The sequence below is a fragment of the Physeter macrocephalus genome, chromosome 9 (genome assembly GCF_002837175.3).
Source record: "Physeter macrocephalus isolate SW-GA chromosome 9, ASM283717v5, whole genome shotgun sequence".
Lineage (NCBI taxonomy): Eukaryota > Metazoa > Chordata > Mammalia > Artiodactyla > Physeteridae > Physeter > Physeter macrocephalus.
This window is the reverse complement of record NC_041222.1, coordinates 25,597,782-25,625,754: the sequence shown is the minus strand read 5'-3', so window position 1 is coordinate 25,625,754 and position 27,973 is coordinate 25,597,782. Positions and strand designations below refer to the sequence as shown.

Here is a 27,973-nt window from a genome sequence, read left to right as displayed (position 1 = left end):
ACTAAATGCTAATCATAATTGCTACTACTTGCTGAGCAAGAAATACATGCACGTTTCTCTGTGTTATCTCATCTAGTTCTTCCCACATCCCGAGAAGGTAGGTAGGATCATATCCCTATTTTACAGATGAGGACATTGAGGCTCAGAGAAGTGAGTCACTTGCCTAATGTTCTACAGTGACTTGAGCTCAGGTGGTTTCAAACCCACCTCTGAACTACTGTTTGCTACACTGCTTTCCTTATAATAAATGCCTAAAACCAGTCACTGGAGTTGGTGTCTAATCCTAACATTCAGAAAAAAAAAAGGCAATAAAATTGGCACGCATTTGTAGCTGTGATTGGCCAATCAATAATTTACAAAATATTCTCCCAGAATGATATAACTGGAGAACTGGAAATGTGACAAGAGAATTTAGTTGCAATCACTCAAAAAAAAAAGTATCTTTGCCAAGATGCTTACTTTGTTCAGCCAATGAAGAAGTAAGACTTAACAAATGGGAAAATAATTACGTTTGCCTAAAATTACATCTTTTGTGCACACCAGAGAACTGACATGCATTTCAATTACCTGCCACAGGAAGACAAATGGGTAAATCTACAAGATTGCATTATGGAGCCATAGTACTGGAGAACACCTCTCCTGACTGATCTGCATCTGGTTGGGATTTGTCTGAATGAACCTGAATAACTCGATCTCATTTCTTGCCTTCCCCTGGATGACTCTGGGATCTGCTCCAAGTGAGTGGACACAGAAGGCTCTGCTCTTGTTTCTGGATTTTCTAGAAACATCCAGATACTGAAAAACACTGCATTAATGAAAGGTCCGTCTCATGGTTCTGGCTAACAACCCTGCTAATGAGCATACCGGGCCGAACCAAAGTTCCTCCAGGCAGAACACCCAGCCCTGCTCCTCAAAGACGCCCTGTGGGCTCGGACAAGCCACTGTCCCTCTCTGGGCCTCCGTTTCCTCCTCATCACATGAGGAATGTGGTCTGAATGGTTGCTGAGGTCCCTTCCAAATCTGACAGGAGAAAAGTCTGACAAATGATCTGGTTTCTTAAAAAACCAAATGGTCTGTAAATAGTGTGTGTGGGACAATTATAAATTAAAAGGTACTAAAGAGACACATCAACCAGATGCAATGAGTGGACCTTGTGTGGGCTCCCCAACAAACCAACTATAGAGTCATTTTCGAGATAATCAGATGATCAACACAGACTCAGAATAAAGCATATTAAAACTTCTTAAATGTTTAAGGTGCAATAATAGTATTGTCGTTATGTTTTAAAAAAGTCCTTATCTAGTAGAAATGCATACTGCAGTATTTATAGATTGAAATGAGATAATGTCTGGGAGCTGCTTTAAAACATTACAGCAAAAAAAGGGGGTGGGGGATGGAGTGAGTCAAGATAAAGCAAGATTGGCAAAATGGTGAAAACAGTTGAAGCCGGGTAATGGGTACATGGGGTTCATTATGCAATTCTCTCGACTTTAGAGTCTATTTGAAAATTTCTATAATCAAAAACTAAAACAATGCAAGATTCCTCAGAATACTGGCATTGACTTAACTGCCACGCCCCATACTTTCAATAAGCCTGAGTCATGTGGAAAGACTGAATAGGCCTGAGAAATAATGCAGTTGAGAAAAAATATTCTAAATAAGTTGAAGCTAATGTTTTCATAGAGAAGTGTTTTCTATTGACTCTTTCTCTTATCTGTAACATTGTACTTTCATTTCTTTTGATGTATTTTATTGCATAAACAGAACATCCTTGAATATAGAATTCATCAATTAGAAAGAAGAAGCATCAAAAAGCCTACCTTGAAATTGAGTAAATTTAATGGTCCCCATTCTCTCCCCGTTCCGGAACACAACTTGACCCTAAATAGAAAACAAAACAAAGAAGAACAAAGAAGAAATGCCATATTAGCCCAAACACTGCTGATCTCAACTGAAATTCATTAATTGTACAATGTGATTATTATTATTGGAGAAAGAACAGACAGACTCCTGCTGGACCACGGATGCAAAATTAAACTAATTGTTTTTAAACTGATTGTGACTTTATCTGGATAATTTGAGGAGCATAAAATCAATAATGGAACCAACACATGTAAATTAAAGCCCAGATATGCATCATCGTTATCATCATGACTATTTATTAAACACCCATGTGCCTTGTGTTATCCCAGGACAAGGGCTTCCAGGGTGTTGGAGAGACGGAGGAAGAGATGAAGAAGCCCTTGGAGCCTGGCCCTGCCTCTGCTCCCGTGCCCCACCCATAAAGATGTGGGGCTTTGCCAAGGTTGTTTGGCTGCAGGACCAGAAGGGGGCTAGAGGTCTGTTAGTATTCCTTATTAAGGACAGAGAAGGTTTTCGTAAGTTCTTCCTGAGGGGTGACGTCAGTCCCAAATATAACTGGGCTATGGGGCAGCACAAAATTAAGCTTCTTGAGCCAGTGAGACCTGCCTAGTGTCACAGGCAGCTGAGCACCCCTCATTAGGGACCCCGGGGGCTAAAGACAGCATCATCTGCTGCATCTGCCTTGCTGGCTGATACCCAGCTTCCATATGCTGGGCTAAATAAACCAGGAACATAAAGAGGGGATGTGGTCTCTCCTTGCCTATTTACGGTCCACCTAAAATTCTGCAACCATGTAAGGAAATTGACGCAGGTTATATAAATGAACCTTTATGACAAGCTTGAGTGGAAAGGAGGATGATCCTGATTTTACAGATGAAGAAACTGAGATTGAGGGAGGTTATGCCAAGGTCATTGTAAGTGAGGCTGCTGGATTCAAATCCGAGTTTGATTTTAATGCCCATGCAATTTCACTACAGCACGTTGTTTCTGATCCAGAAAAAAATTTCTTCCTTTCTTTCCATTAATGTGAAACTAGGAAAATAAATTGTCTTAAAGGTACACTGCTTTATGAGCGCAGTTACGCTCTTGCATCATCAGGTAATAGCAAAGACAATACCACAGATTCCATTCAATTCTCAAGAGAAAGTGCCAGAAAGTACATATCTTCCCTTGATGGAAATCCAAAGTCTGAGGCCCCGAGGCTTTTGGAACAAAGAGAATCACTCAACCTGTTCTCGGAATGAGAAACACCTTCTAAGGCCACTTTGACACCTTTTTGAGATCCTGAAGACAGCTGTGAGTAGTATCAGTTTGAAACTAACGCCCACCGAATTCTATATTCAGTTGACGGTAAGCAATTCCCTGGAGTGTGAAAACACTTCAATGTAAGGTGAGACAGGAGCTGTGATTTTATTTCTAGGGATGATTAAAAAACACAGAACATCTTCCAAAGGATCACTTTTATGCGAATGGACCACTTTGCGTGGGCGGAAAAGATGCAGATATTGTCCACAGGACATTTCTTTGTTTGACAAAAGTGGAGATCTAACTAATTCACCCATCTCCTGCCAAGCTTTGAAGAACTCCAAAGACTTCCAGACATAAAATGTGGACAAATTCTGCAGAATCTTTATTAGCTAAATTAAAAAAACATATTGAATGGCATTCAAAGAGTGAATGGAATAATATGAGTGGAATACGGGGCGGGGGTGAGAAAGAATCTCCCTTTACTTTTTTGGGTTTTTTTTCCTTTCTCCTTTACTTTTTAGATAAAACTCATTCGTTCATCTCTGAAGTAATACCTGTCATATTTTACTTTTCTCACAGTAGCTATTTTTACTCACAGTAGCTCCTCCTATCTCCTTAATTTTTCATGTACTGCAGTGGGAGGAGGCCAGCGTCCGAGTATCACAAAGCTGGGTTCAGGGCCCCCTCGGGCAAGTTCCTGAACACCTGAGTTAGGGACCTAGCACAGCTCCTGGTCTTCAACGGGCACTCAGTAAATGGCACCAGTAATTTTTATTTAAACACATTTAATAGCAGAGAGCTGAAATAAAAAAGATTTCAAGCACCAGGAAGCTTTCCAACCTTTGAGAAGAGATTTTCAACATCACATGATTTCAGCTGGCAAAGGGGTAAACTGTTGGGCCCTAATCCAAGGTGGCTTCAGCGCTCAGAAACATCAGCCCCCGAGTGACTGAGTTCCCAAACCACACGGGCCGCTGTGTGTTCAGCCAAAGGGAGAAAGATGAGAGGCCTGTGACTGTGGTAACTGAGAGTGACACGGACAAGCAGATAGGTAACTGGCTATATCGAGGCTCTGCACCAGAGAAGAGCGGAGAAGCTCTGTGGAGCCCCCTTCTGAGGAAGATTTGACACGCGATTCTTTCCTGAGGTTGCGACCACGGCATCTCTTGGGTTGGATAGATGATGCCAACTCTGCAACCTTGAGCACGGCTGACAGGATGGGGACTACCACCCCAGCCAAGCCAACCTCGATAGGACTGGACACCAGCGAGGAAGGTCATAAGCCAATCAGGTGATTTTCATGAAATTCTGCCTGATGGACGGCCTCCATGTTAGCAGATGGACAACTCATGACATTCCATAAATATTTACCTGCCCTGGGCCGGTCCTCTTTTAGGTGCTGATTCCTGCTCTCAGAAAGCTTTGTATTTGATTAGGAGAGACAGGCAAAACATGTTCACCAAAAAATGAACAAGATGATTTCATTTAGTGAAGAGTGCTGTGAAGAAAATCAAAAGGGAGTGCCTGGACAAGCGGAGTGAATTTACTGTGTGGTCAGGAAAGACCTCGCTGCAGAGGTGACACAAGAGCTGAGCCCTGCACAGCAAGGAGCAGCTACTCCAGGCAAAGGGAAAGGCCAGGACAAAAGCCCTCAGGTGGGAAAGAACAGAAAGGGCCAGCAGGAGGAGAGCAGTGAGGGCGTGGGCAGGTAGGTGGGGCCTGGGGGCCCTGACAGGGCTCTGGAGGGGATGCTAAGTGCAGGAAGAGCCATGAGGGTGGAGCTAAACAAAGTAGCAATATGATCTGATTTAAGAGCTGAGAAGATTGCTCTGGCTGTCCGAAAATGGGAACAGAGGCCCGGGAGGCTTAGGCAGCTGGTAATCCAGGTGTGAGGTGACAGAGGCTTAGGCTAGGGTGGTGGTCACATCCTCTCTCTAGCCAGCTCAGAGTTCATCGCCAAGGTGGCTGAGCACTGTGGCCTGAGCAGCAGACGCTTCTCTTCTACTACTATCATCCTGGGGGTGTGGGCACCATGGTAGGCGACCAGATGCCCCCTTCAGGATGGAGACACTTACTTCCGCAGCATCTTGGCTGCTGCTGGGTTGCCCAAAGGGTGCCAGTTAAGGTTATGTCCTTCCTTGGGGGCAGCCTACATCCAGTGGTCAGTGTGAAGGGACACAGTAGTTTGAGCCCCCTTGCCTCAATTCAGGACAGCTGTGAAGGACCGCGGGCTCCGGAGGTCCCCATGGGGTGGCTGAGGCCGTGACCGCAGCTGTGCCCAATTCAGCTCATCCCTCTGCATGAGCGTGCTTCACTTCCTCCCTTCGTGTTTTGCTCCTGAGAGCCTCCCTGATAAACTTCCTGTATGTGAATCTTTGTCTCAGAGTCTGTTTCGTGGGTAAACTGGCCTAAGACACCTGCCATCAAAGGTCATTGGAAATATCTTTTTCACAACCCGAAGGAGCCTGAGGGATAAGGCTGTGGGAACAGAGGCAATGGATTCCCAGTGAGGCCCACGCGGCAATCAGACTCTTTGGTTTCGCTGTGTCCTGGTATCTCAGCCAGGGGAGCTGGGCTGACTTCGGTTCCTAAAACCCCAGCTTGAGCAGGGATTACTTTTTGCTTTTCTCCCACACACATATTCTTTATGTATATATAAATGCTGTGACTCTCTTTAAGCTTTTTTTTTTTTTCTCCTTAAGCTTTTGCTGTGTGCGATCCAGGGCTATAACCGAGGATGATTACATCCGCTTGAGACCAATCCATGTGATGCATTACACTCCAAAGCAAACTCTGGCTGGGGTGGTGGCTGATATCTGTCTTTTGGCTCACAGTCCACACTCGCTCTTCTGTGTCCTCCCCTGTGTTGCAGGGGCCCACAGCCTGGAAACCATACTTCCCAGAATCCCCTGCCAGCTGGTTTCCATTTAGGTTCTGCTAATGAGAAGCATTCACGGGGGATTAGAAAGTGTGCGGAAGGGAAAAGCTATTTTTTTTTTTTTTCTGCTTTGGTTGCAGCAGCGGGAGCTGAGTGACTGCAGGTGTCCATGGGCCCCGGCAGCCCTGCACTGTCAGTGGGTGCAGTGGGGCTCGGGATAACTGCTCAGTAGCCAGTGCTGGGGTCCCTACAGTGGCAGAAACAGCAGTGGCAGGAGCCTCAGAGACCAGCGTGCTTGCGTCTCGATTATTTTATTTGCATTCCAAATCTGCTCTGTGGTCACTTATAAACTCCTCGGAAGTTAGAATCCATTACCAATCAGCATGCAGTCAAGAAAACAGAAAGCACTTCAGGCAGGTCAGAGGCAATGGCAACACCATTCCTCTTATTGCTCCTGCAGACCAAGGGTTTGGCCATTTTCTGTAAACACTTCTCTCTGGTGACAGCGCCTACCTGATTTGCTCCTCCATCCCTTCCAACAAACTTGTAGCCGGTTCCCTGTATTAAATCTCCCTCTGAAATGAGCAGATTTGGAATGCAAATAAAATAATGGAGGTAAAACCCCAAGTGGATAATTTATAAGGATTTTTCTTTTTCCTGAAAGAGATGTTGCTGATGTCAAGGAGAGCAATCTATTTCATAAAAGCTGATCCAAACTAACAGTTCAGGTTGAATTGGGAGCCATAAATTTGAATTTTCTTTTTTAGAAGAATCTTCAGAACACGTAAGACAACATATGGAAAAAAAACTTGTTTCTGCATTCTCCAGACAAGAGTACATTTGCCATCAGTGTGACCTTGGACAGTCATTGAGTGTTTCTGAGCATCAATTCTCCTACTTGAAAAATAGGAAGAAAAACACCTACTTCTCAGGATTGTTTGTGAGAATTAAAGAAGACAATTATGAAAAAGGCATAACCCAGGGTTGGCGCACACAAAGGTTAACTCTTATAATGCTCCAGGTAATCCAAGTTTGCAAAATTCCACCTGATGTCCCCAGAAAAATCAATGGAGTAAAATGTACTCTAAGGATTCCAGCAGTCAGTAGGATTCAGTGGCCTCCTCTTAGAAAAATTAATTCTGTTTTCCTTGTTTATCTTTAACGTTTCGCTACTAAGCATGAGTGAAATTTATTCCAACAACAGTTCATGAATTGTACAGGTCAAGCCCTACATTGGAAAATTTTTTTTTTTCTCTTTCAAAGGGAAGGGACTCCCTGCCCTGGAAAATGATCTGATGTCGGGCTGGAGCTGGAGGCTACAGAGAGGGAAGACTCGCTTGGCTCAGTCTAATCTTGTGGAGCCCAGGGCCCACTGAGGGACACTCTGCCGATCACGGTGCATTTAGGGAAGGCATTCCATCCTTACTATGGCTCTAACTGCACTCTTGTCTCTGGGCAGTCATATTTGTCTTTGGGAGCTGTGAGCAAGTATGCTCAGCTGAGTGTTTGAGTTATGCTGTGGGGAAACAAGATCTGTCCTGACATGTCACACAGGCAGTGAAATCTCTAAGGAGATGGAAGCTGAAGGGTGATGGGAAACCCTGGCTGGCCCATCACTATCTGTATGGATGATCCAAGCCCACCTTAGACTGTTCTGCTGCCAGCCCTCCTCCCAGGACAACGTTGGTCTCAAATGAATAATGAGGATTTTTAGAAAATTTGGGGGTTACACTGCTGGTCAGATTTTTCCATAAAGACTACAGATCCTCTTCATGTAAGCTTGAAGAAGAAGGTGCTTTCTGTTTCCCAAGAGATGACAGGACATAAAAGAGAAATACCAAGCAATTGGGTGCATCTACCCACATGATCTGCAAAGGTGAAAAATACTCTTTGTTTTTCTGCATGTCCCTTGGGCTATAAGACAAGTTATATTTTGCATACTACTTAAAATATTTCTTACATAAAAATGCTTTTGATGGACCTAAGTCTTGAGGAAAGTTTGATGTATCCATTGGGTCTTCAGCAGCTGTTTTTCAGGGAGTTAAAAGGAGGGGCAGCAAGGGAAGTGTGGCCTGCCCACTGCCATCCTTCTGCTGGTGGGCATTAAATGGAGGGGTATCCTTCTGTGGGACCATGATCAGATGACTCACAGGGTTCAAGTGGTGGCCAGCCACAAAGGAAGTGGAGGTCTAAGGCAGGGCTTGGTGAAGTGGAGAGGAGTGGGGACCAAGAGGAGATGGCTAGATGGATGGCCCAAGAGAGGTAGGACCAACTCCCTCTTTTCTTCCAGTTATGATACAAGGGTCAAGCTTGTTTAAAATAGCAAACAAAATAGTACAGTAGAAACTAACACAACATTGTAAAACAACTATACTCCAATAAAAATTAATTAAGGGCTTCCCTGGTGGCGCAGTGGTTGAGAGTCCGCCTGCTGATGCAGGGGACACGGGTTCGTGCCCCGGTCCGGGAAGACCCCACATTCCGCGGAGCGGCTGGGCCCGTGAGCCATGGCCGCTGAGCCTGTGCATCCGGAGCCTGAGCTCCGCAACGGGAGAGGCCACAGCAGTGACAGGCCCACGTACCAAAAAAAAAAAAAAAAATTAATTAATTTAAAAAAGAATAGCAAAATATCAGAAATGAACGAGATAGCCAAGAAATAGGCCAATAGCAAAGTAAACTGTGATAGACGCATGATGAAATATTATGATACATGCATTCAATCAGTCAGCACTGTTGAGCACCTAATGTGTGTCAGGTACATGCCAGGCAGGCACCGGACAGAGTGAGCAAAGTCCACATGGTCCTAGAGTGCATGGAGCCTGCAGTCTGGTGGGAGGTATAGACATTAAACAATAAATACACTGATAAATATATAATTGCAAACTACAATAAGTGATATAAAGGAAAGAACAGGGTGCTGCAAGAAAGAACTACAAGACCTGAATTAGACTGGGGGTCAAGGAGGGCTTTTCTGGGGAGGTGGCATTTGCATTGAGACCTGAAGGACTTAGGCTAAGAGTGAGGGGAGAGCTTCCTGGGAAGAGGAATTGAAAGTACAAAGGTCCCAAGGCAGGAAAGAGATTGGGAAGCGGGAGGAGCTGAAACAACAGCAGTGGAACTGAAAGTGGTGATTGAGGGGAAGGTGACCATGGAGTGGAATGGGCAAGGTGGACAGGTGCAATGTCATGCAGAACATTATAGGTTTATCAAGGATGCCAGGCTTAATTCTGAATGCAAGGGGAGCCACTGAAGGGTTTTGATCAGGGGGTGACTTGATCTAGGTTATGCAGACTTGAACATTATATTATAAAAGTTATAAAATAATGGAAAAAGTGATATTCTGATTGTGCCAGACACTGGCTAGTTGTTCACCAAATCCATTTCCTTTTCCTCCTGGGCACATGGTTAGACTGCATTTTCTTACCTCCCTTATACCTAGGTGAGGCCATGTGACATTTCTAGCCAATGGAATGTGGGCAGAAGTGACACATATCATTCCAGGTCTGGCCCATGAAAACCTCCCACAAGACCCTTCATGCTCCCTCACTTCCCCCATCTGCCAACGAGATTCACGGGATCTATCAGTGAACTCCGAGGCCCAAGGAACAGTGGGGACATGAGACAAAGGAGCCTGGGTCCGTGAATAATCATGCAGAAAGGCTGTCCGCCAACCAGAAACATCCACTTTGGACTTTGCATAAGAGAAAGATACATTTTTACTACGTTAATTCACTGAGATTCTGAGATATCTTTCTTACAGCAGCTACTGTTATTTACTTTAACTAATATGATATGTAAGTAAAAAAGGATAAAAATTGAATATACAGTATGTTCATAAATGTAAAACTTATTCCCACCAAGTAAAAAATTACTCCCAACCAACAGTGGTTGGTCCTGGGTTGTGGGATTATGGCTTTTTCGTCTTTTTACTTTTCAATATTTTCCAATATCCTCTAATGAGCATGCGTTATTTTAGTAACAGGAAAACTTTATTAAAAACTTTTATTTTTGAAAATGTCATGAAGAGATTAGTGGTAGGACGGGAATAAAACACAGACCTACTAGAGCATGGACTTGAGGACATGGGGAGGGGGAAGGGTAAGCTGTGACGAAGTGAGAGAGTGGCAGGGACATATATACACTACCAAATGTAAATTAGATAGCTAGTGGGAAGCTGCCGCATAGCACAGGGAGATCACCTCTGTGCTTTGTGACCACGAGAGGGGTGGGATAGGGAGGGTGGGAGGGAGGGAGACGCAAGAGGGAAGGGATATGGGAACATATGTATATGTATAACTGATTCACTTTGTTGTAAAGGAGAAACTAACACACTATTGTAAAACAGTTATACTCCAATAAAGATGTTAAAAAAAAAAGAAAAAAGAAAACATGGCAAAAAAAAAAAGTAAACTGGTGCAAAAAAAAAAAACCAAAACTTTTTTTTGAAAGGCTGTTACAAGGAGGCACATTTTTTACAGCTAAAAATATCAACATCATCACCAACAAAATAATACTCCCTCTTGGAATAGATTAATTTTTACTGACAGCTTAGAGTTTTCCTGAATAAGAGCCAAAGATCTGTGCAAGCATAAGCACATTTCCCCCTCAACTTAGAATAATGGAAAGAGCAATGAACGAGGGGTCTGAAGAGGTAGATCTGGGCTGTGCTCTGCCATTTTCTAGGAAGGGAACTGGGGCAAGTCCCTCTTCATCTCTGTTCTCAGGTTTCTCTCTGCAGAACATGCAGCAATAACATCCTTTAAGTTATTTTTAGCTCTGCTGAAACATTTGTGTATGTTATCTAAGATTTTTTTTCTGGGGTTCTCCTTTATTAATAAATTCTCAACAACAACCTCAATGGGATGAACTATGTATTATTATCTCCATTTTACAGATGAGAAAACTGAGGGGCTGAGAAGTTAAGAAAGTTACCTAGGGTCACATCTAGTAGGCTGTAGAACTGGGACTCACCTCAGACATGGTCTGACTTCAAGCTCATGCTTCTAATCACATACTATCCTGCCTTCCTTTGCAAAAACCAGTCACTGATCAGAAAATGAGCTCCTTGCAGGGGTAAGAGTGAGTCCCAAGCAGCCTTGGGTTAGGGGGAAGGAGCAGGGGTAAAACAGGAGGTAGGTGGAAGAGGAGGGAGTCAGGGATGTGTTGCTAAGTGTTTAAATGGCTCTTGGGGGGTGGGGGGGCAGGGAAGAGTCCTGACTTGTCGTGTTTGCTAATTTCCACGGTGTAAATATTCCCACCAAGGCAGATTTCAAGCTATTAACAACTGGCTCTAGGCAGCCTGCAGGAGCTGGTTCCAGCACACCAGTGGCCAAGCCAGTCTCTCAGGAATGTGACACTGAAGAGAAATGCAAAATGCCTAGTTTTTAACCGCTCAAGGGGCGGGTGAGAATCTCTTCTTAGAAGTGGGGGAGGGGCTTCAAATCAGAGTGGGAAGAGCTGGAGAAGGGGCTTGTGCTGTTACTACGCCCCTCTCCACTGGGCTCTGTAATGCTGGGCCTGGGACTCTGTGGGCCACGTCTCCCAGCCTCCTCCCCAGCCTCCTCTTGAGCTCTGCCAAGAGCAGATCCTGAGGGAGGGTGGAAATCGGGAGAGGAGGAGGACTCAGGAATCACCATTTCCCCAGGCCTCTGTCAGGGTTCTGTGGCTAGTGCCAGTCCTGCTACACCCCTTGTGCGGTGCCAGCAGCAGCTGGGCAGTGCCCCTCCTCAGACGTCTGAATACTAGCTCTGTGGACATTTTCTGAGCTCCCAGTTTCTGGTAGCTTTACCTCTTCCTTTCATTCTTCTAGCCTAGCGGTGATAACTGTTTCTTTCAGCAGTTGGTACCTCTGAACTGCGTCAGTGTTCCTTTTATACTCCTTTGTCCTTCCGAAACCTATTAAACAACTCCCTGTATTAACTCTCCTCTGTTTGAAATGCCTAGTTTGGTTTCTGTTTTTCTGCTAGGACCTCATCCTCTCTGTCTACCATGTGCTCTCTGGCAGGACTCAGTCCTCCAGCATAAGCCCTATTTGTCAGGTCCCAATTAAAGTGGCCTTCTCCACTCATGTCCTCGATGGATGGTAGCTGGCAGGAGATGCTGATGCTGCCTGCTCCGCCTCTACCTCAGGGTGTGCCCCCGGCTTCTTCTACCACCCTGAACTGCCTATTGTAATTGCCTCCTGCTGAGATGGAGCCCCCACCCCCACCCCGCCCCCGGGGCAGAAAAGTACTCTTTCCTCCTCGAGGCCTGGGAAGGATAGGAGTACAGGACTATTTGTTAATTCTCCTTGAGTTGAATGAACTGGGTTCTCTGCTTAGGGGGCACTGAAGCAGGATCCCTCAGGAAGGGCTATGGAGGAGAAGGAGAGGGAGAGAGAAAGGACACTGGCCAAGGGTAGATGCTCAGTTAGCTCCATGGTGTGAGAGGGACCGAAAGAGACAAGTGGCCCAAGGCAGAGGAGCTGGTTATCCCAGAAGCTTGGAGGTTATCACAGGCTGGGAGACCAAGATGTCCCTGTGGGCTATTGGTATTGGAGGTCTGGGCCGAATGGTGTTTGCGGAGACTGTTTCTTTACAATTAAACCAGAAAGCACACTGGCTTAGAGTGGGAAGTTCAGGGTTCTAGTCCCAGTTTTGTCACCAACTCCCTGTGTGACCATAATTATGTTCCTTCCTCTCTCGAGGCCTCAAATTTCCACAGATAAAATGAGGAAGCAATTGCAACATACTGTGTTTGGGACTTGGCATGCTTATGCCTGACCCAGTGGAGGTGCACGAAGTCAAAGTCCTTTTTTTTCTAGAAGCTCCCAGTCTAATGGAGGTGACAGGTTAAAAAAAAAATAAAGTTACAAGACAGCGTGATAACTGCTAGGAGAGGTGGGTGCAGAGGCTTGTGGGAGCACAGAGGAAGGGCACCTCTCCTGTGAGGGGGTGGCTTGGCAGGGGGCAGGGGAGAATGAGTGTGAGTTAGCCAGGCAGAAAGGATGGGAAAGGGAATGTTCTGGGCCGAGGGAACAGCATATGCAAAGGCCTGGAGGCCGAAGAGAGCTTAACTCTCTGGAGGACCAGAAGGAAGGACAAGGTGGCTGGTGGGGGGTGTGCAGGAGGTGGGGGAGTGGAGGCAGGAAGGCAGGAGCCACATCAGGCAGGACTTTGGACCTCATGATCCAAAGGGGGCCACAGAAGGGCTGTAAACCAGGAAGTAACAATTCCCAGATGCTCTTCAAAATTGAGGAAGGAAATCCTGGCATTTGTGACAACACGATGGACCTGGAGGACATTATGCTAAATGAAATAAGCTAGACACAGAAAGACACATACTTCATGGCATCACTTATATGTAGAATCTACAATAGTCAAGTTCATAGAAGCAGAGAATAGAATGGTGGTTGCCAGGGGCTGGGGTTAGGAGAAATAGGGAGATGTTAGTCAAAGGGAACAAACTCCTAGTTATACAGGATGAATAAATTTTGGAGGTCTAATGTACAGCCTGGAGACTGCAGTTAACAATACTGTACTGTATACTTAACACTCGCTAAGGGGGTAGATCTTAAGTGTTCTCACCACAAAAACAAAAAAAGAAAGAAAAGAAAAAGGTAACTTTGCGATGTGATGGGTATGTTAATTACCTTGATTGTGGTGATTATTTCACAATGTATACATATATCAAATCATCAAATTGTATCCCTTAAATATATACAATTCCTATTTCTCCATAAAGCAAAACAAACAAACAAACAAACAAAAAACTACTCTGGCTGCTGTATGGAAAATGGCTGGTCACGAGGGCAAGACTGGAGGCAAGGAAGACAGTTAGAAGCTGTTGTGGAATCCAAGCGAGAGATGAGGGTGACATAGATGGAGAAGAGTCCATGATTCAAAGATGGGAAGGAGGTGGAGTCCTAGGGGCCTAGACGTGGCCGGGATGTGAGGGGTGAGGAAAGTGGAGAAGTGAAGAAAGTCTTTCCGATTTGGTGGTGCCACTGCTTGCCTGCACAGCCAGCACAGGGGAGCTGGCGGGGCCAGTGAGTGGCGTCTTTGCCTGGGTTCCTGGGTGAGTGGCCAAGCCACAGGAGCTTTGTAGCTCTAAAGCTATGAATCACGCAACCTTCTCTAAGATTTCTGCGCCCACCCCAAACCTCCCTTCTTTCCTGGTCATCTGCAGATGCAAGCGTCCCCACGATTAGAAATATTTAATTTTGCTTTACTGTATGTTCTAGTTTTGTTAAATAGATTAGTCTCCACAAGGAAAACCAAACTGCTGACCAGTCAGCCTGAAAATCTGAGACATGCAATTTGCAATCTGTTGCAAGCTTCACTTTAAGCCGCGTGGGCTGCAGATTGGCCTGGGGGCTGGAGGGAGGGCTCAAAAGAGGCAGCTGGTATGGCAGCAGTCCAGGCAGGAGGCCAGGGCGCTCAGGCTGCAGGAGGTGGCCAGGCAGAAGGGGTGCTGTGCTGGGAGGTGGGCCGCCAGGGTTCTAGCCCGGGATCCTCCGCGACATCCACTTGTGACCTGTCCTATTCGGTAAGGAGACAAAGCTTACATTATCTGAAGGCTGGGCCAAGAATTCCCCTTACAGAGGGAACGAGCTTGATGTAGGAAGGAATCTTGATTAGAATAAAATTTAGGAGAATATCTTCAAAACCTAAGGGTAAGGAAAAACTCCTCAAACAAAACTTCAAAAGGACAAACCATAAGGCAAAAAAAATGGATTAATTTGATTACATCAAAACTGAGCATTTCTGTTAGACAAAGGACCCCTGAACAAAGTCAACAGGCAGATGACAGAATGGAAGATTTTGTAAGGTCTACAATCAACATGGTATTAACATCCAGATTAGACACAGCACTCCTGAAAATTAGCAATATGTAGGCAGCAAATCCATCAGAAAAATTGGCAAAGCATAAAGAAGCAATTTACAAAAGAGGAAATCCAGAGCAAATAAGCACATGAAAGGATGCTCGATATCATTAGAAATCAGAGAAAATTAAAGTGATATCACTTTATATGAATTAAAATGGCAAAAATTTGAAATACAGATAGTGCAGGTGTTGGTGAGGACTTAGAGACACAGTGAACTCGTGTATCACTGGTGGGATGTCATAGGAGCAGCTATTCTGGGCAGCATCTGGCACTACTTAGTCCAATTAAGTGTCCATATACCCTCAGACCCAGAATTCCACTCCTGGGATACAGCCTTAAGAAATTCTCATAAGGTGACCTGGAAGGGCGCTAATTATACACATTACAGTGTGTGTGTCTGTGTCTGTGTGTGTCTGTGTGTGAGAGAGATGGAGATGACCTGGGGAGAATCATAAGTAGCAGATTAGATATACAAGGAGCAAAATGAATGGATGCATATGGCTTAATGAGAAAGTAAGAAAAGAAGATGACCTATAACATAATACTATTTACATAAACTAAAAATACATACACACAACAATATACATTTTGCAAAACTACATACCAAAAAAAAGGTACAATTAGACTCATTAGGATGCCTATTGTGGAGGAAGGGGGATGGAAGTGGGGAACAGGAATACAAAGGAATGAATAAGTGAATGAATGAATGAAACAGAGCTGGGCCTTGATGATGAAAATGAACTCAGTTCTCTGTACCTGAGTGAAGTTAAACAAAATAATACAGAACCTAGACTTTACCTTAAGGGCAGTGGAAGCCAACTGGAGTCAAGGGGGTCTATGCTCTGTTCATTTGTATGTTGTTCAGTCAGTCATTTATGCACTCATTCATTCATCACATTTGGGGGATCTTTCTCCTTTGGGCCAGGCACTGTGCTGGACTCTAGGGACAACGCGGTGAACAAACAGATATTCTTGGGCTCTGGTCTCACTGTAAGGCTAAGTACCTAATAGATCTGCTCTGGTGTTAAATGGATCCAAGCTTGGGATCCAACCAGGTGGTCCACAGGCCTAGGGATGTTACCACCTTCCCATTTCTTGGTTGAGGCAAACAGGGCTCAGACAGGTGAGTCATATGCCCTGGGTCACAGCTGTGAAAGGCAGAGCTGGGCTCTGAGCTCCGGTCTGCAGAACTGAAGCCCCTTGCTTTCCTTCCAGCCCCAGCAGAGGAGGAGGAAGCAGCACAGCAATTCTACCAGGGGTAGGCTGTAATCCTGGCCTCAGCTGTCTTTGCTTACTCACTCAAGAAGGGCTGGGAAGGCTTCAAGAAGGAGGCAGGGGCTTCTCTGGTAGCACAGTGGTTGAGAGTCCACCTGCTGATGCAGGGGAAACGGGTTCGTGCCCCGGTCCGGGAGGATCCCACATGCCGCGGAGCGAGCGGCTGGGCCCGTGAGCCATGGCCGCTGGGCCTGCGCGTCCGGAGCCTGTGCTCTGCGGCGGGAGAGGCCGCAGCGGTGAGAGGCCCGTGTACCGCGAGGGGGGGAAAAAAAAAAAAAAAGGAGACAGAAAAGACCCAAGCCAGGACTTGTTAGCTAAGTCAATCCTGAATTCCTGACTCACAGAAACTATGTGAGATAATAAAAGTTTATTGTTGCTTCAGGCAACTACATCTTGGGATAATCTGTTATGAAGTAATAGATAATAAATATAGGGTCACAGGAGGAAACAATTCACCCTGGATGGTTCAAAAGAAGAGACTTCATTAAGGACTACTTACAGAGTGGGGGTGGGGGAGGGCAGATTAAGGGAGCAGAATAGGAAGGTGATGTGCCCATAGATTAGCGATGGCAGGAGCTGTTACTTGGGGGGCAAAGGAAGTTAGAGTGTCCCTGGAGCTTCATAAGAGTGGGAGACACAGTGGAGAAGACTTAGCCATGGAGGTAGGGGCACAGCTATTTCAGGAGATGCAGCACCAAAGTGGTGGAGGGGGCTGCACTCTGACCTCTCTCTCCCATGCCCTTCAATCTCCTGCCTACGTTTTCCACTGGCCAAACTCAACCAGAAGCCCAATGACAAGGGATCCTGGGTGATGTCATCTACGGATCAACCTCTAAGGGCACAGAGAATGGCAGAAAATAGGTCTGTGGGAGAAAAGAAAAAGAGAGAAAAACCAACAGAGGGACCTTCTAGGCTCCACTCTCAGCCTTGAAGTTCTGCGTAGCTGACTTTATGTAAGGCTGGATCACATGACTTACACTAAGCCAATCAGTGCAGCCTATCCTCTAGCTACAGTGATTGGTTCAGGGATGGGCACATGATCCAAGTTAGCCAATCGAGGCTAAGAGGGATCTCCAGGGATTTTTGTTGGCGCTTTTGGGGAAATGGGCTCCTTTTTTTCCCCCCCGCGCTAGACTTGGTGCTGTGATTATGGGAAGGAGAAGCAACTGTGCAGAGGCTGAGGATGGAGCTGGCATAGGAGAAAGCAGAGCCAGGAATGGAGAGATGGAGAAGCCTCATCCTGGATCTCATGGTTATCTCTGGTTAAGTACGGTTTTCAATTACTTGCACCAGAAGAGACCTGAATGAAACATTCTAACCCACAGCTTTGATGATCCTCATGGCAGCTCTCTGGGGTAGGCTGGGCAGAGATCATTAATTCCATTTTATAGATGAAGAAACTGAGGTTCAGTTCTCTTTATCACTTGGCAACCAGTTCATTTAAATTCATTATTAACTTCACTACACTAGCCTAGGTCTTTGGTGTATATTTTGTCCTTACATTGTACGGTTTTAGATTTTTGACTTCTTTTTCAGTGGCCTTTATGTATGTATGCCTGTTACTGAAAGTTGCTTCAAACTCTCTTTAAGTAGGTGGCACTCAATTATTAATTTTAATCAAACAAGCAAACAAAGCATGTAGATCTCCACTGCTCTCCCCTCTCTGTGCGGCTCTCTCCTCTCCACTGCTCTGCCTGCAAATTCGAGCCTCCTTGGTCTCTCTAAATTCAAATTTTCAACTCTGTCTCCTCAACTTGGTGAGACTGCCAGGCTCTGTTTGGGCTCCCCCTTCCTGTGCTGAGGCCTGGAAACTCTCCAGGCAGTAGGCTGGGCAATCATAAGGCTCATGTCCTTTGTGTTCCTTCTCTCAGAGGTCACTCTCCTCTGTTGTCTATAGTCCAATGTCAGAAAACTGTTGTTTCACATAATTTGACTGTTTATTTTTTAGGTGCTTAAGGCAGGAGGGTATATCCAATCCCTGGATATTACTCCTCCATCTTGGCCAGAAGTAGAAGCTCCCCCCACCCAAGTGCTCCAGACACTCTTACCCTAGACTTCTGCACTGGCTGCCCACTGCCTGGATCACTCTTATCCCAGTCATCACATGGCTCGCTCTCTCACCTTCTTCAAGTCTTTTCTCATACGTTACCTTCCCAATGAGGCCTCCTCTGGCCATCCTGTTTAAATCCCTGCTCCCCCTCCACTGGTGGTGTTTCCAATCCTCCTTCCTCCAGCACATTTCTTTTTTTTTTTTCTTTCTGAATAGCAACCATGCCTTCTAACATACTATATAATTTACCTATTTAGTATGTTGACTATTGACTGCCTCCTTGCACTAGATTAAAACTCTCTGAAGGATTTCTGTTTGCTTGGTTCACTGCTGTATCCCTAGCTCCCAATACAGTAGTTGGCCCATCGTAAGTTCTCAAAAATTATTCACTGAATGAATAAATGATTGAAAAGCTGATAGAAAAAAACCCCATGAGCACAGTTATGAAGCTTGGAAATTATGATGCGTGTGTGGGAGAGTAGCTAGTATCCCTTCCGGGTGAAGAGCAGCATGAGGAGAAACAGCTGGAAATGCAGGTTAGAGCCTAGGGGGTAGAACTCCTAAAATGCCAGGCTGTATCCTGTAGGCAGTGGGGAGCCATGGAGGCTTTTCATAAGGATTAACAGGGTCATAGGTTTTTTAGGAAGAATAATGTGGTGAGTGTAAAAGTGAGAGCCAGAATAAGTGAGTGGCAAATGGCAGAGAGAAGAGAGGCGGTACTTGGGATTTCAGAGTCAGCAGAGCTTGGCAAGTGGAGGGAGAAGTGGAGTTGATACCTGTATAGATTTCTCTGTAGAAACATGGCTGGTATAATAGTGCAAACTCAGGTTCCAAAGGATTCCACTGAGGGAGGTGGGCAGGGGTGTAAAAAGAACCTGGGCAATAGAGGTGGCTGACATCCGGCCTGAAACCTGGACCCATACTTCCCACCTTGTGAATCTGGGCACAGATCACCCTTCCCACTGTGTGAACTTGGGCAGGCTAAACAGGCTCCTGAGCTTTGGTTTCCTCTTCTATAAAACAGTACTAATCACATCTTCCTCACAGGCAGGGCTTGCTCCCTGGAAATTCAGTACCTCGGGGCTTAGTAAATGTTGGTTTCCAACTTGAAAACCTTTTCTCTTTCACTATTTCAGAGTTACAAGAGGCCTGAGAGATCCGAGAGCCCCTTCTCTGACCACGCCAGGCAACATGCCCCCACCTCACAGGTGAACTGAGGCACAGAACTCATCCCTAGCTGAGGCCCACTGACTGTCCAACGGAGGAGATGGCTGGTAAATCCCACTCTGCCTGCTATGGTTGCTGCTACTCATAAAAGTTGGGGTAGGAAGCGAGAGCCCAAGGAGTAGATGCCACGCTGGACATCTGCTCCAAATCCCACTTCTGTGGGGGTGGGTGGGGAAAAGAGGACTCACTTCCATTACACTGGGGTTTAGAATCCCACGATACTCTGTTCACAAGAGACTTTAATTCCCAAGACAGCTGTCTAGTGGCTAAGGCCATTAAACATGGATTACTGAGGCAACTCTTCATAAGCTAGTTGATAGAATTACTAGACTGGAGGACAAACAGGGAATTTTTGGGTACCTTTCAGAAAGCACTGTGGAGCCTGCACACACGGACGGCAGGGACCCTGACAAATTACTGAAAGGGAATTGACAGTGGTTATGGGGATTAGCTATTACTACATATGACTTACTAAAGATCCTGTGTGCTGAAGAGAGAATCTAGGTCACTGTTTTATCACATACTGTGGGCCTGTAAAAATACATATGTATGTGTACATGTATGTCTATAATACATACATACACATATACAAAGTCCTGCACTCTTCATCCATTTACAAGAGTCTACCAGAGCTGATCAATCATGATAGTAATTAACTGTATATACCCTAAGCCCTCCAAACCCCATTAGCCCTCCAAAAAGCTTTTTCAAGCTGTCCTATATACTGCGTTAGGCAACACCATATGTAATTTCTATTCTACATATTCAAGATTAAATTGCATAACATGCCCTCAGTTAACTGGACTCCAATCAGTGGGGATCCAACTCAGTAGAGTTTGGTACTGAGGAGAAAGAAGATGGAGTCAGTTCCTTCAGGCCCAGACAACTGAGGCTCACATGAGGACAGGACACACTGAAGGCCTCTCTGGCATCTACTTCCACCTTTTTTCCCCTCCCTGCCCTATTCTTTCAGAAATGAGAAATAGGGTTCACTTAAGGCAGAATGGGACAGAAAGGGGAAAAAAATTAATATTGGCTGACAGTCCACATGTGCCAGGAATGCCAGATAGGAATGTGTCATAACAACACTGTGAAGCAGGTATTAATATATCCTATTGTACAGATGGGAAAACTGGGGGCCAAGGGCTTAATAGCTAAAGTCCTTTGGCTAGTAAGGGCCAAGACTAAAGTCCAGGACTTCTGAAATTAAGATTTTTTTTTAAAGTCTTCCTTTTTTAAAAAAAAAAAAACTGAGACCTAAAGTAATGTGTATTCATTGCAGAAAATTTGGAAAGGAAGAAATAAGCAAAGAGAAAGACTTCCATCCAGAGACAACCACTATTAGCATCTTGGAATGCATTCTACTAGCCTTTATGTATTTGTAATTTTTTATCAAAAGTGGGGATTTATCACACAAATTTTTGTAACCTGCCATTTTGTTTTTCAGCAAATTTTTTTTTTTTGGCCGTGCCACACATCTTAACAGGATTTTAGTTCCCTGACCAGGGATTGAACCTGGGCCACAGCAGTGAAGGCTCCGAGTCCTAACCACTGGACCGCCAAAAAATCCCCCGAGCAATATATTATAAACAATCTTCTATGTCATTAGATATTTTTCCGTAACAACTAGTTTTAGTGGCTGCCAACAATTCCACTGTAAAGATGCATCAAAATTTATTTAGCTAAGCCTGACCACTGGGCATTTAGGTTATTTCCAGTGTTTCCTCTGCCCTCACCGTGACAAACCATGTTGTCATGAACACTTTAATTGGCCCTGTCTTTGCCTGTATCACAGTTGCTTCCTGAGGAAAATATCCTAGAAGTAGTTTTTTAGGTCTCAGGGGATATAATACTCCTCACATGGGGTGTGGGAAAGTCTGGGTGCTTATTTCTAGAAAACATTTTCCTCCCTGCTCCAATTATCTCTGATTTTCCAAACCCTACCTGTCCTTTGCAGTCAAGCCCAATTGTCTAGACTGAAAGTCTATGCCACTGGCCCAGGGACTCCTTCAAAGTTTAAACCAATAGGATATGAGCCACGTATATCATTTAAAATAATCTAGTAACCGTATTTTAAAAGTTAAGAAAAACAGGTGAAATAAATGTTAATGATAAATTTTATCTAACCCAATATATCTAGAGTAATATTTCAATTGTTATCAATATGAAAATTATTAATGAGATACTTTATATTTTTTGGTACTAAGTCTCTGAAATCCAGTGTGTACTTCACACGGATGGACCAGCCCCATTTTAAGTGCTCTTGAATGGGGCTACAGGTGACCACGCTGAGCCGTGCAGATGCAGAATGTGTCTTACTCCCTCCTATTTTTTTTTTTTTTTTTTGTGGTACGCGGGCCTCTCACTGTTGTGGCCTCTCCCGTTGCGGAGCACAGGCTCCGGACGCGCAGGCTCAGCGGCCATGGCTCACGGGCCTAGCTGCTCCGCGGCATGTGGGATCTTCCCGGACCGGGGCACGAACCCGTGTCCCCTGCATCAGCAGGCGGACTCAACCACTGCGCCACCAGGGAAGCCCCTTCCTATATTCTTATGAACACAGGGCCTGGCATGAGTGAGTGAACCACTGACAGAACAATAGCCCCTCCTTCAGACGGTCTCCTCCTAGCTCCAGCAGGAAGTGATTCTCTCTACTCTGACTCCCTAGAACCCTGAAATGTTTCTTCTTAATGTCCCCCATGGATGGATCCAGTCCTATCCAACACACAGCTGTGTAACACCAGGGGGCCTGGATGCACCTAAACCAGGACGCAGAGCTCACCCTGGCCTGATGATCCTTGGGGCCGCAGCTCCCAGACACTGAGATGTTTTAACGTGTCAGTGCCTGGGTGAGTCTGTGTGGGGGCGGGGGCTGGCAGGTCAACGTGCACAGGCACCAGGTCTGACCCCTGTGGAGACAGGGGCAGATGGAAGCGAAAGGGGCTGTGTCCACAGGGAACATTGGGGCTCAGGGCAGAGGAGCCGGGCTTTGGGCCCAGGCACAGTAGGGTGCTGGGAGTGTTTAACAACCAGCTCTCTGAGGTGGATAAGGAGAGAGCTCTGATTTGTTAGTGTTTACTGATTACTGTGGTATAAATACTCCTACCATGGCCAATTTCACACGACTGAGATGGTGACATCACACAACAGGGAGTTAGGAAGACTTGCGGACAGTCGGCTCTAATGAGCTGATACAAGTCAGCCCCAGGACAGCACTGGGCCCAGCTGAGCAAGTGTGACAAGCAAGGGGCAGAGTGGCCTTCTTCCCCAGTGATGACTGAGGCTGGTAGAGCCCTGCAGGGGTCCATCATCTGGGGGGACTGGGGGACGAAGATCTGGCGATAGGGTGGTGAGAGGCTTTCACCAGTGGCTTGTGGGCAATGGATGTCACCAGGAGGCCAGGGCACTGGGCCAAGTGAGAACCATGTGTGAGGACACTGAGATCCAGGGACACAGAGGGACGGTTGGGGGAACTGTGGAAGGTGGAGTGGGACTTGAGGTCACGCTATTCTGCAGGTAGGGGTACCACACCAGGGAGGTCTCCTTAATGTTGATGTAACCTCCTTTGTAGATAGGCTAGAGTGGGTTTTATATCATGTCTGCCTCCCCACAGGTGTGAACGCCTAAAGGCTCAGATCAGATTTGTCTTGCACACTTGTATTCTCTGTTTTTAATGAGCGTTTGCCAAACATCTTTCTGGACCTGATCCTTGCTTCTCATGGACAGAGTGTTATTCTGCAGGATTAGGAGGGGTGACTGCACCATCCAGTTTTCCCTGGGCCACCATGCAAATTTCCAAATTATCCAGTGTTAAATTGTACAGAATACCATAGAGTCTATAGATGAATCTCTTTAATTTACTGTAGTAATGTTCACAGTGTATACAATTCAAGAACTCTTTAGTTCAAAATAGGAAGTAATTGCATTAGGAGTACGTACTTGATCATCCCCTCTTTTCTGCCATAACTGGTCAATAACCAAGCCCTGTGATTTTTCTCCTGACGTGTGCCTTGAATCCACCTGCCTCTCTGTCCACTCACTGCCGTGGTTGGTACCTCATCCCTGCAGTTGCTCTTGCTTCCTTCTCATCTGTTCTCTCCCACTGCAGCCAGGGGAAGCTTCTTAAGCACTGCAGTCAGGGTCCGCTGGTCTTGGGATAACAGGCACGACATGATCTGGCCTCCACCAACCGGTCTCCCCCACACCCAGGCTCATCCCATCCCACCCTCAGCTCCAGCCACATGGGCTTTCTGTTGCTTTTTCAAAGGTGCCCTCACCCCAGGGCCTTTGCATTTGCTCTTCCCTTTTCCAGGGATTCCCTTCCATCCTAAAGGAAGGGTATTAGCTCCTATTAGTTCCTATTCATTCTCCAATCTCAACTCAAAGTCACCTCCTCAGGCAAGTCTTTTCTGATCCCCAGCCATGGCCAGGCCTCCACGTTATACACTCTCCACACACACCCCATAACTGTCTTTCAGAGCACTTTCCACAATTTATACTTAATAGTTATTCAGGTGATTATCTGTTTATTGTCTGCTTCCTCCTGGGTACAAGGACCACATTTGTCTTGCTCAATGCTGTATCCATAGCACCCCCCTCCCCTGCTTCCCATACTGTAGGTGCTAGTAAATATTTGTAGAAGAAACGAGAAAAGGGAATTAGCTACTTCTCTGCAGTTGTGCCAGGTTTTTACACTACGGTCCCATCACTGATAATAAAAATTCCATGGTCCAAAAAGGTGTTTTATTGGTTCTTGGACATACAGTTAATTTTTTTTCACGGAAATATCTGATTTCTCCTGTTAAGTTCGCCAAAGAAAGAAAAAAAGAAATAATGTGATACATATGAGATATGGTTTTCTTTCTTCTTCTACCAGGCACCCCTCAATCATATGAAGTACTTTATAATTTGTAATGTACTTTCCTTAATTTATCTCCAGAGCAACCTGGCGAGGGGCCCTTGTTCATTGGTCTCACTTTGCAGAAGAGAATGCAAAGATTAGAGACTTCCCCGAGGTCACCACTGCTAAGGTGGAGGGGACAGTGTGCAAACCCAGCTCTGTGCACTCCATGTCCAGTGCTTGTTCTGCCAGACCGAGCTTCCTCTCCCAGCAAGCTAAACAAGCAACCAAATGAAAGAATGTCACTTCAGTTTTGCCTGGCATTTTTCTCAAATGCTTTCAGAATCATTTTTGTAACTGAAACATCTCTCAAAGGAAGAAAACTAGTTCATCACAGTAATCAAGTCTGTCATAGAGGATGTGTGATGATGTTTGAAAATATAATCCTATGAACATCAGAACTGACAACTCTGAAACATCTCTAGGCTAAATCTGCTAATAACAGTCTTTAGCATTCAGATTGGCACTCACATGGGTTTGGTGTGATACATTTCACATCAGAAATGCCCTAACAAGGAACTTTCTCAGAGAATAACCAGGTCGAGGACAGATTTTAATGAGGCCCAATCCCTGAAAGGGTGAAGTGTGAAGGAAGAACAACGGCATGAGATGCAGCATGTATTTCTGTGAGTCCGATGACAAGATGGGGGCTCACATCAGAAAACGTGGCAAACACTTTCTAGAGGTCAGGACTGGTACAGAAAAGGAGTCAAGCCACCAGGGCCATCACCTCTGAAGACTGTCCGGGAAAAAAAATGTGCTTTGATTAGAATGAAGCAGACACATATGAATTGCAATCACCTCTTCTAAGCCTGCTGTTCACTCACTCACTCCTTCTCACTCTCTTATCCACCTACCAACTTATCCATATGTTCATCTTTGTCTATCTACCCACCTGCTCATCTACCTACCTATCAATACCCATTTATCAATCCATCCATCCACCTACCCACACGTCTATCCATCCATTCACCTACACACTCATTCATTAATCCATCTACTCATCTCCCTCTCTCCATCATCCATTCATCTACACCCATTCACCTACCCACGTATCCATCTATCCATTCATTCATCCACTCAGCCATCCAACTATCTACTCATCTGCCAGCCCTCCACTCATCCTCTCACCCATTCAACTGGCTAGTAAATCTTTCCTGTATATCTGCTATGCATAAAGCCCTGAAGAGATGTTGAAGAGGTTGGAGACAGGGGTGGTCATGAAAATATTTCTGACGTATTTGCTTCTTTACTATCAGCTGGAACTCGAATATAGGCCAGACTGTGAGCTAGGACCTGAGAACAGAGAGATGAATCTCAGATAGACACCGCTCTCAAGGAGTGGGTAATAGAAGCCTCTGTTGTAAAGCTAGTCCACTACTTGGGAATCAAAGTGATGGCACAGTAGGGACTAATGCAAGGATCTCCACATCATGTGGCTTGGGTTCAAGGACCATGTTTCAGTGGCCACCACAGGCGGCTTCACCCAAAGCAGCTTGGCTCTTGTCTTGTTTAATGGACACTCACCGCCTGGCCAAACACATTTTATTACTAACACCACACGAATGTGGTGAAAGGGCATTAAACAAAAAGGCTATTAACCCTACCATCAATAACTCATATGTCAAAGTATAGTACTGTTTGCTGCTTTGGTAACTATACAAGCTGGGCAAGGAAAACAAAGTTCTGCTGTTGGTCAATCGCTCATTTGTTGTCTCTCTCTCATTCTCTTTCCCACTCTTTAATGATTCATTTCTTAACCTTTTTAGAGGAAAGCCATAGTGCTTTTCAAGATAATGTAAATATAAAGTAATAAGGAGGTCACTGTTTCTGAAACCTCCATAATACGTGTGCCACCTTCACAATTTTTGTAGCCATCTGTGCTTTTATTAAATATCTGCCTCTTTAAAAAAAACTAAAAAAGAAAATATCTCGTTACTTTAAATGCTAGTTATACTTTTATAGTACATACTAAAATCAAACACAGCTATTAAAATAAAGAGTGTAGGTCCTCAAAAAACTAAAAATAGAATTACCATATGATTGAGCAATTCCACAGCTGGGTATATACCAGAAGAAAATGAAAACAGTAATCTGAAAAGATACATGCACCTAGCGAGGAGAGGGGATTCAGAGCACCACCTAAATGAGCTCCAGAGATGGGCGCAAGCCGCGGCTATCAGAGGACCACCTAAATGAGCTCCAGAGATGGGCGCAAGCCGCGGCTATCAGCGCGAACCCCAGAGACGGGCATGAAACGCTAAGGGTGCTGCTACAGACACCAGGAAGCCTGTGTGCAAGCACAGGTCACTATCCACAACTCCCCTCCCGGGAGCCTGTGCAGCCTGCCACTGCCAGGGTCCCGAGATCCAGCGACAACTTCCCTGGGAGAACACACAGCGCACCACAGGCTGTTGCAATGTTATACTGGCCTCTGCGGCCGCAGGCTCACCCCACATTCCGTACCTCTCCCTGCTGCGGGTCTGAGTGAGCCAGAGCCCCCTAATCAGCTGCTCCTTTAACCCCGTCCTGTCTGAGTGAAGAACAGACGCCCTCAGGTGACCTACACACAGAGGCGGGGCCAAATCCAAAGCTGAACCCCGGGAGCTCTGCAAGCAAAGAAGAGAAAGGGAAATTCCTCCCAGCAGCCTCAGGAGCGTGGATTAAATCTCCACAATCAATGTGATGTGTGCTGCATCTGTGGAATACCTGAATAGGCAACGAATCCTCCCAAAATTGAGGCGGTGGACTTTGGGAGCAACTGTAGACTTGGGGTTTACTTTCTGCATCTAATTTGTTTCTGGTTTTATGTTTATCTTAGTTTAGTATTTAGAGTTTATTATCATTGGTAGATTTGTTTATTGATTTGGTTGCTCTCTTCCTTGGCATGAACCCGTGTCCCCTGCATCGGCAGGTGGACTCTCAATGACTGCGCCACCAGGGAAGCCCCTTTAGTATAGTATTTACTGCTTGTTATCATTGGTGGATTTGATTTTTGGTTTGGTTGCTCTCTTTTTTTTTCTTTCTTCGTTTTTATTATTTTTAAATTTTCTTCTATTTTTAATACTTTTTTTTTTTTTTTTTTTTTTGTGGAGGTGGACTCTCAACCACTGCGCCACCAGGGAAGCCCTTTAATACATTTTTAAATAACTTTATTTTATTTTCTTCTTCCTTCCTTCCCTCCTTTCTCCCTCCCTCTCTCTCTCGCTCTCTCTTTCTTTGTTTTCTCCCTTTTCTTCTGAGGCGTAGGGCTGACAGGGTCTTGGTGCTCCGGCTGGGTGTCAGGCCTGTGCCTCTGAGGTGAGAGAGCCGAGTTCAGGACACTGGTCCACCAGAGACCTCCCGGCTCCACATAATATCAAATGGCGAAAGCTCTCCCAGAGATCTCCATCTCGATGTTAATATCCAGCTCTACTCAACGACCAGCAAGCTACAGTGCTGGACACCCTATGCCAAACAACTAGCAAGACAGGAACACAACCCCACCCATTAGCAGAGAGGCTGCTGAAAATCATAATAAGGTCACAGACACCCCAAAACACACCACTGGACGTGGTCCTGCCCAGCAGAAAGACAAGATCCAGCCTCATCCACCAGAACACAGGCACCAGTCCCCTACACCAGGAAGCCTACACAACCCACTGAACCAACCTTAGCCGCTGGGGGCAG

At 45.5% G+C, this 27,973-nt stretch overlaps 1 protein-coding gene across 1 annotated transcript in view; it reads right to left on the bottom strand.

Annotated features, from left to right (window-relative positions):
* Positions 1 to 27,973, bottom strand: part of GABBR2 (gamma-aminobutyric acid type B receptor subunit 2) — a 370,296-nt gene that overhangs the window by 97,971 nt on the left and 244,352 nt on the right. Inside the window, exon 8 of the mRNA XM_024126525.3 lies at positions 1,821 to 1,881. Within this exon, the coding sequence (XP_023982293.1) occupies positions 1,821 to 1,881 (61 nt within the window). The remainder of the gene's footprint in view (positions 1 to 1,820; positions 1,882 to 27,973) is intronic.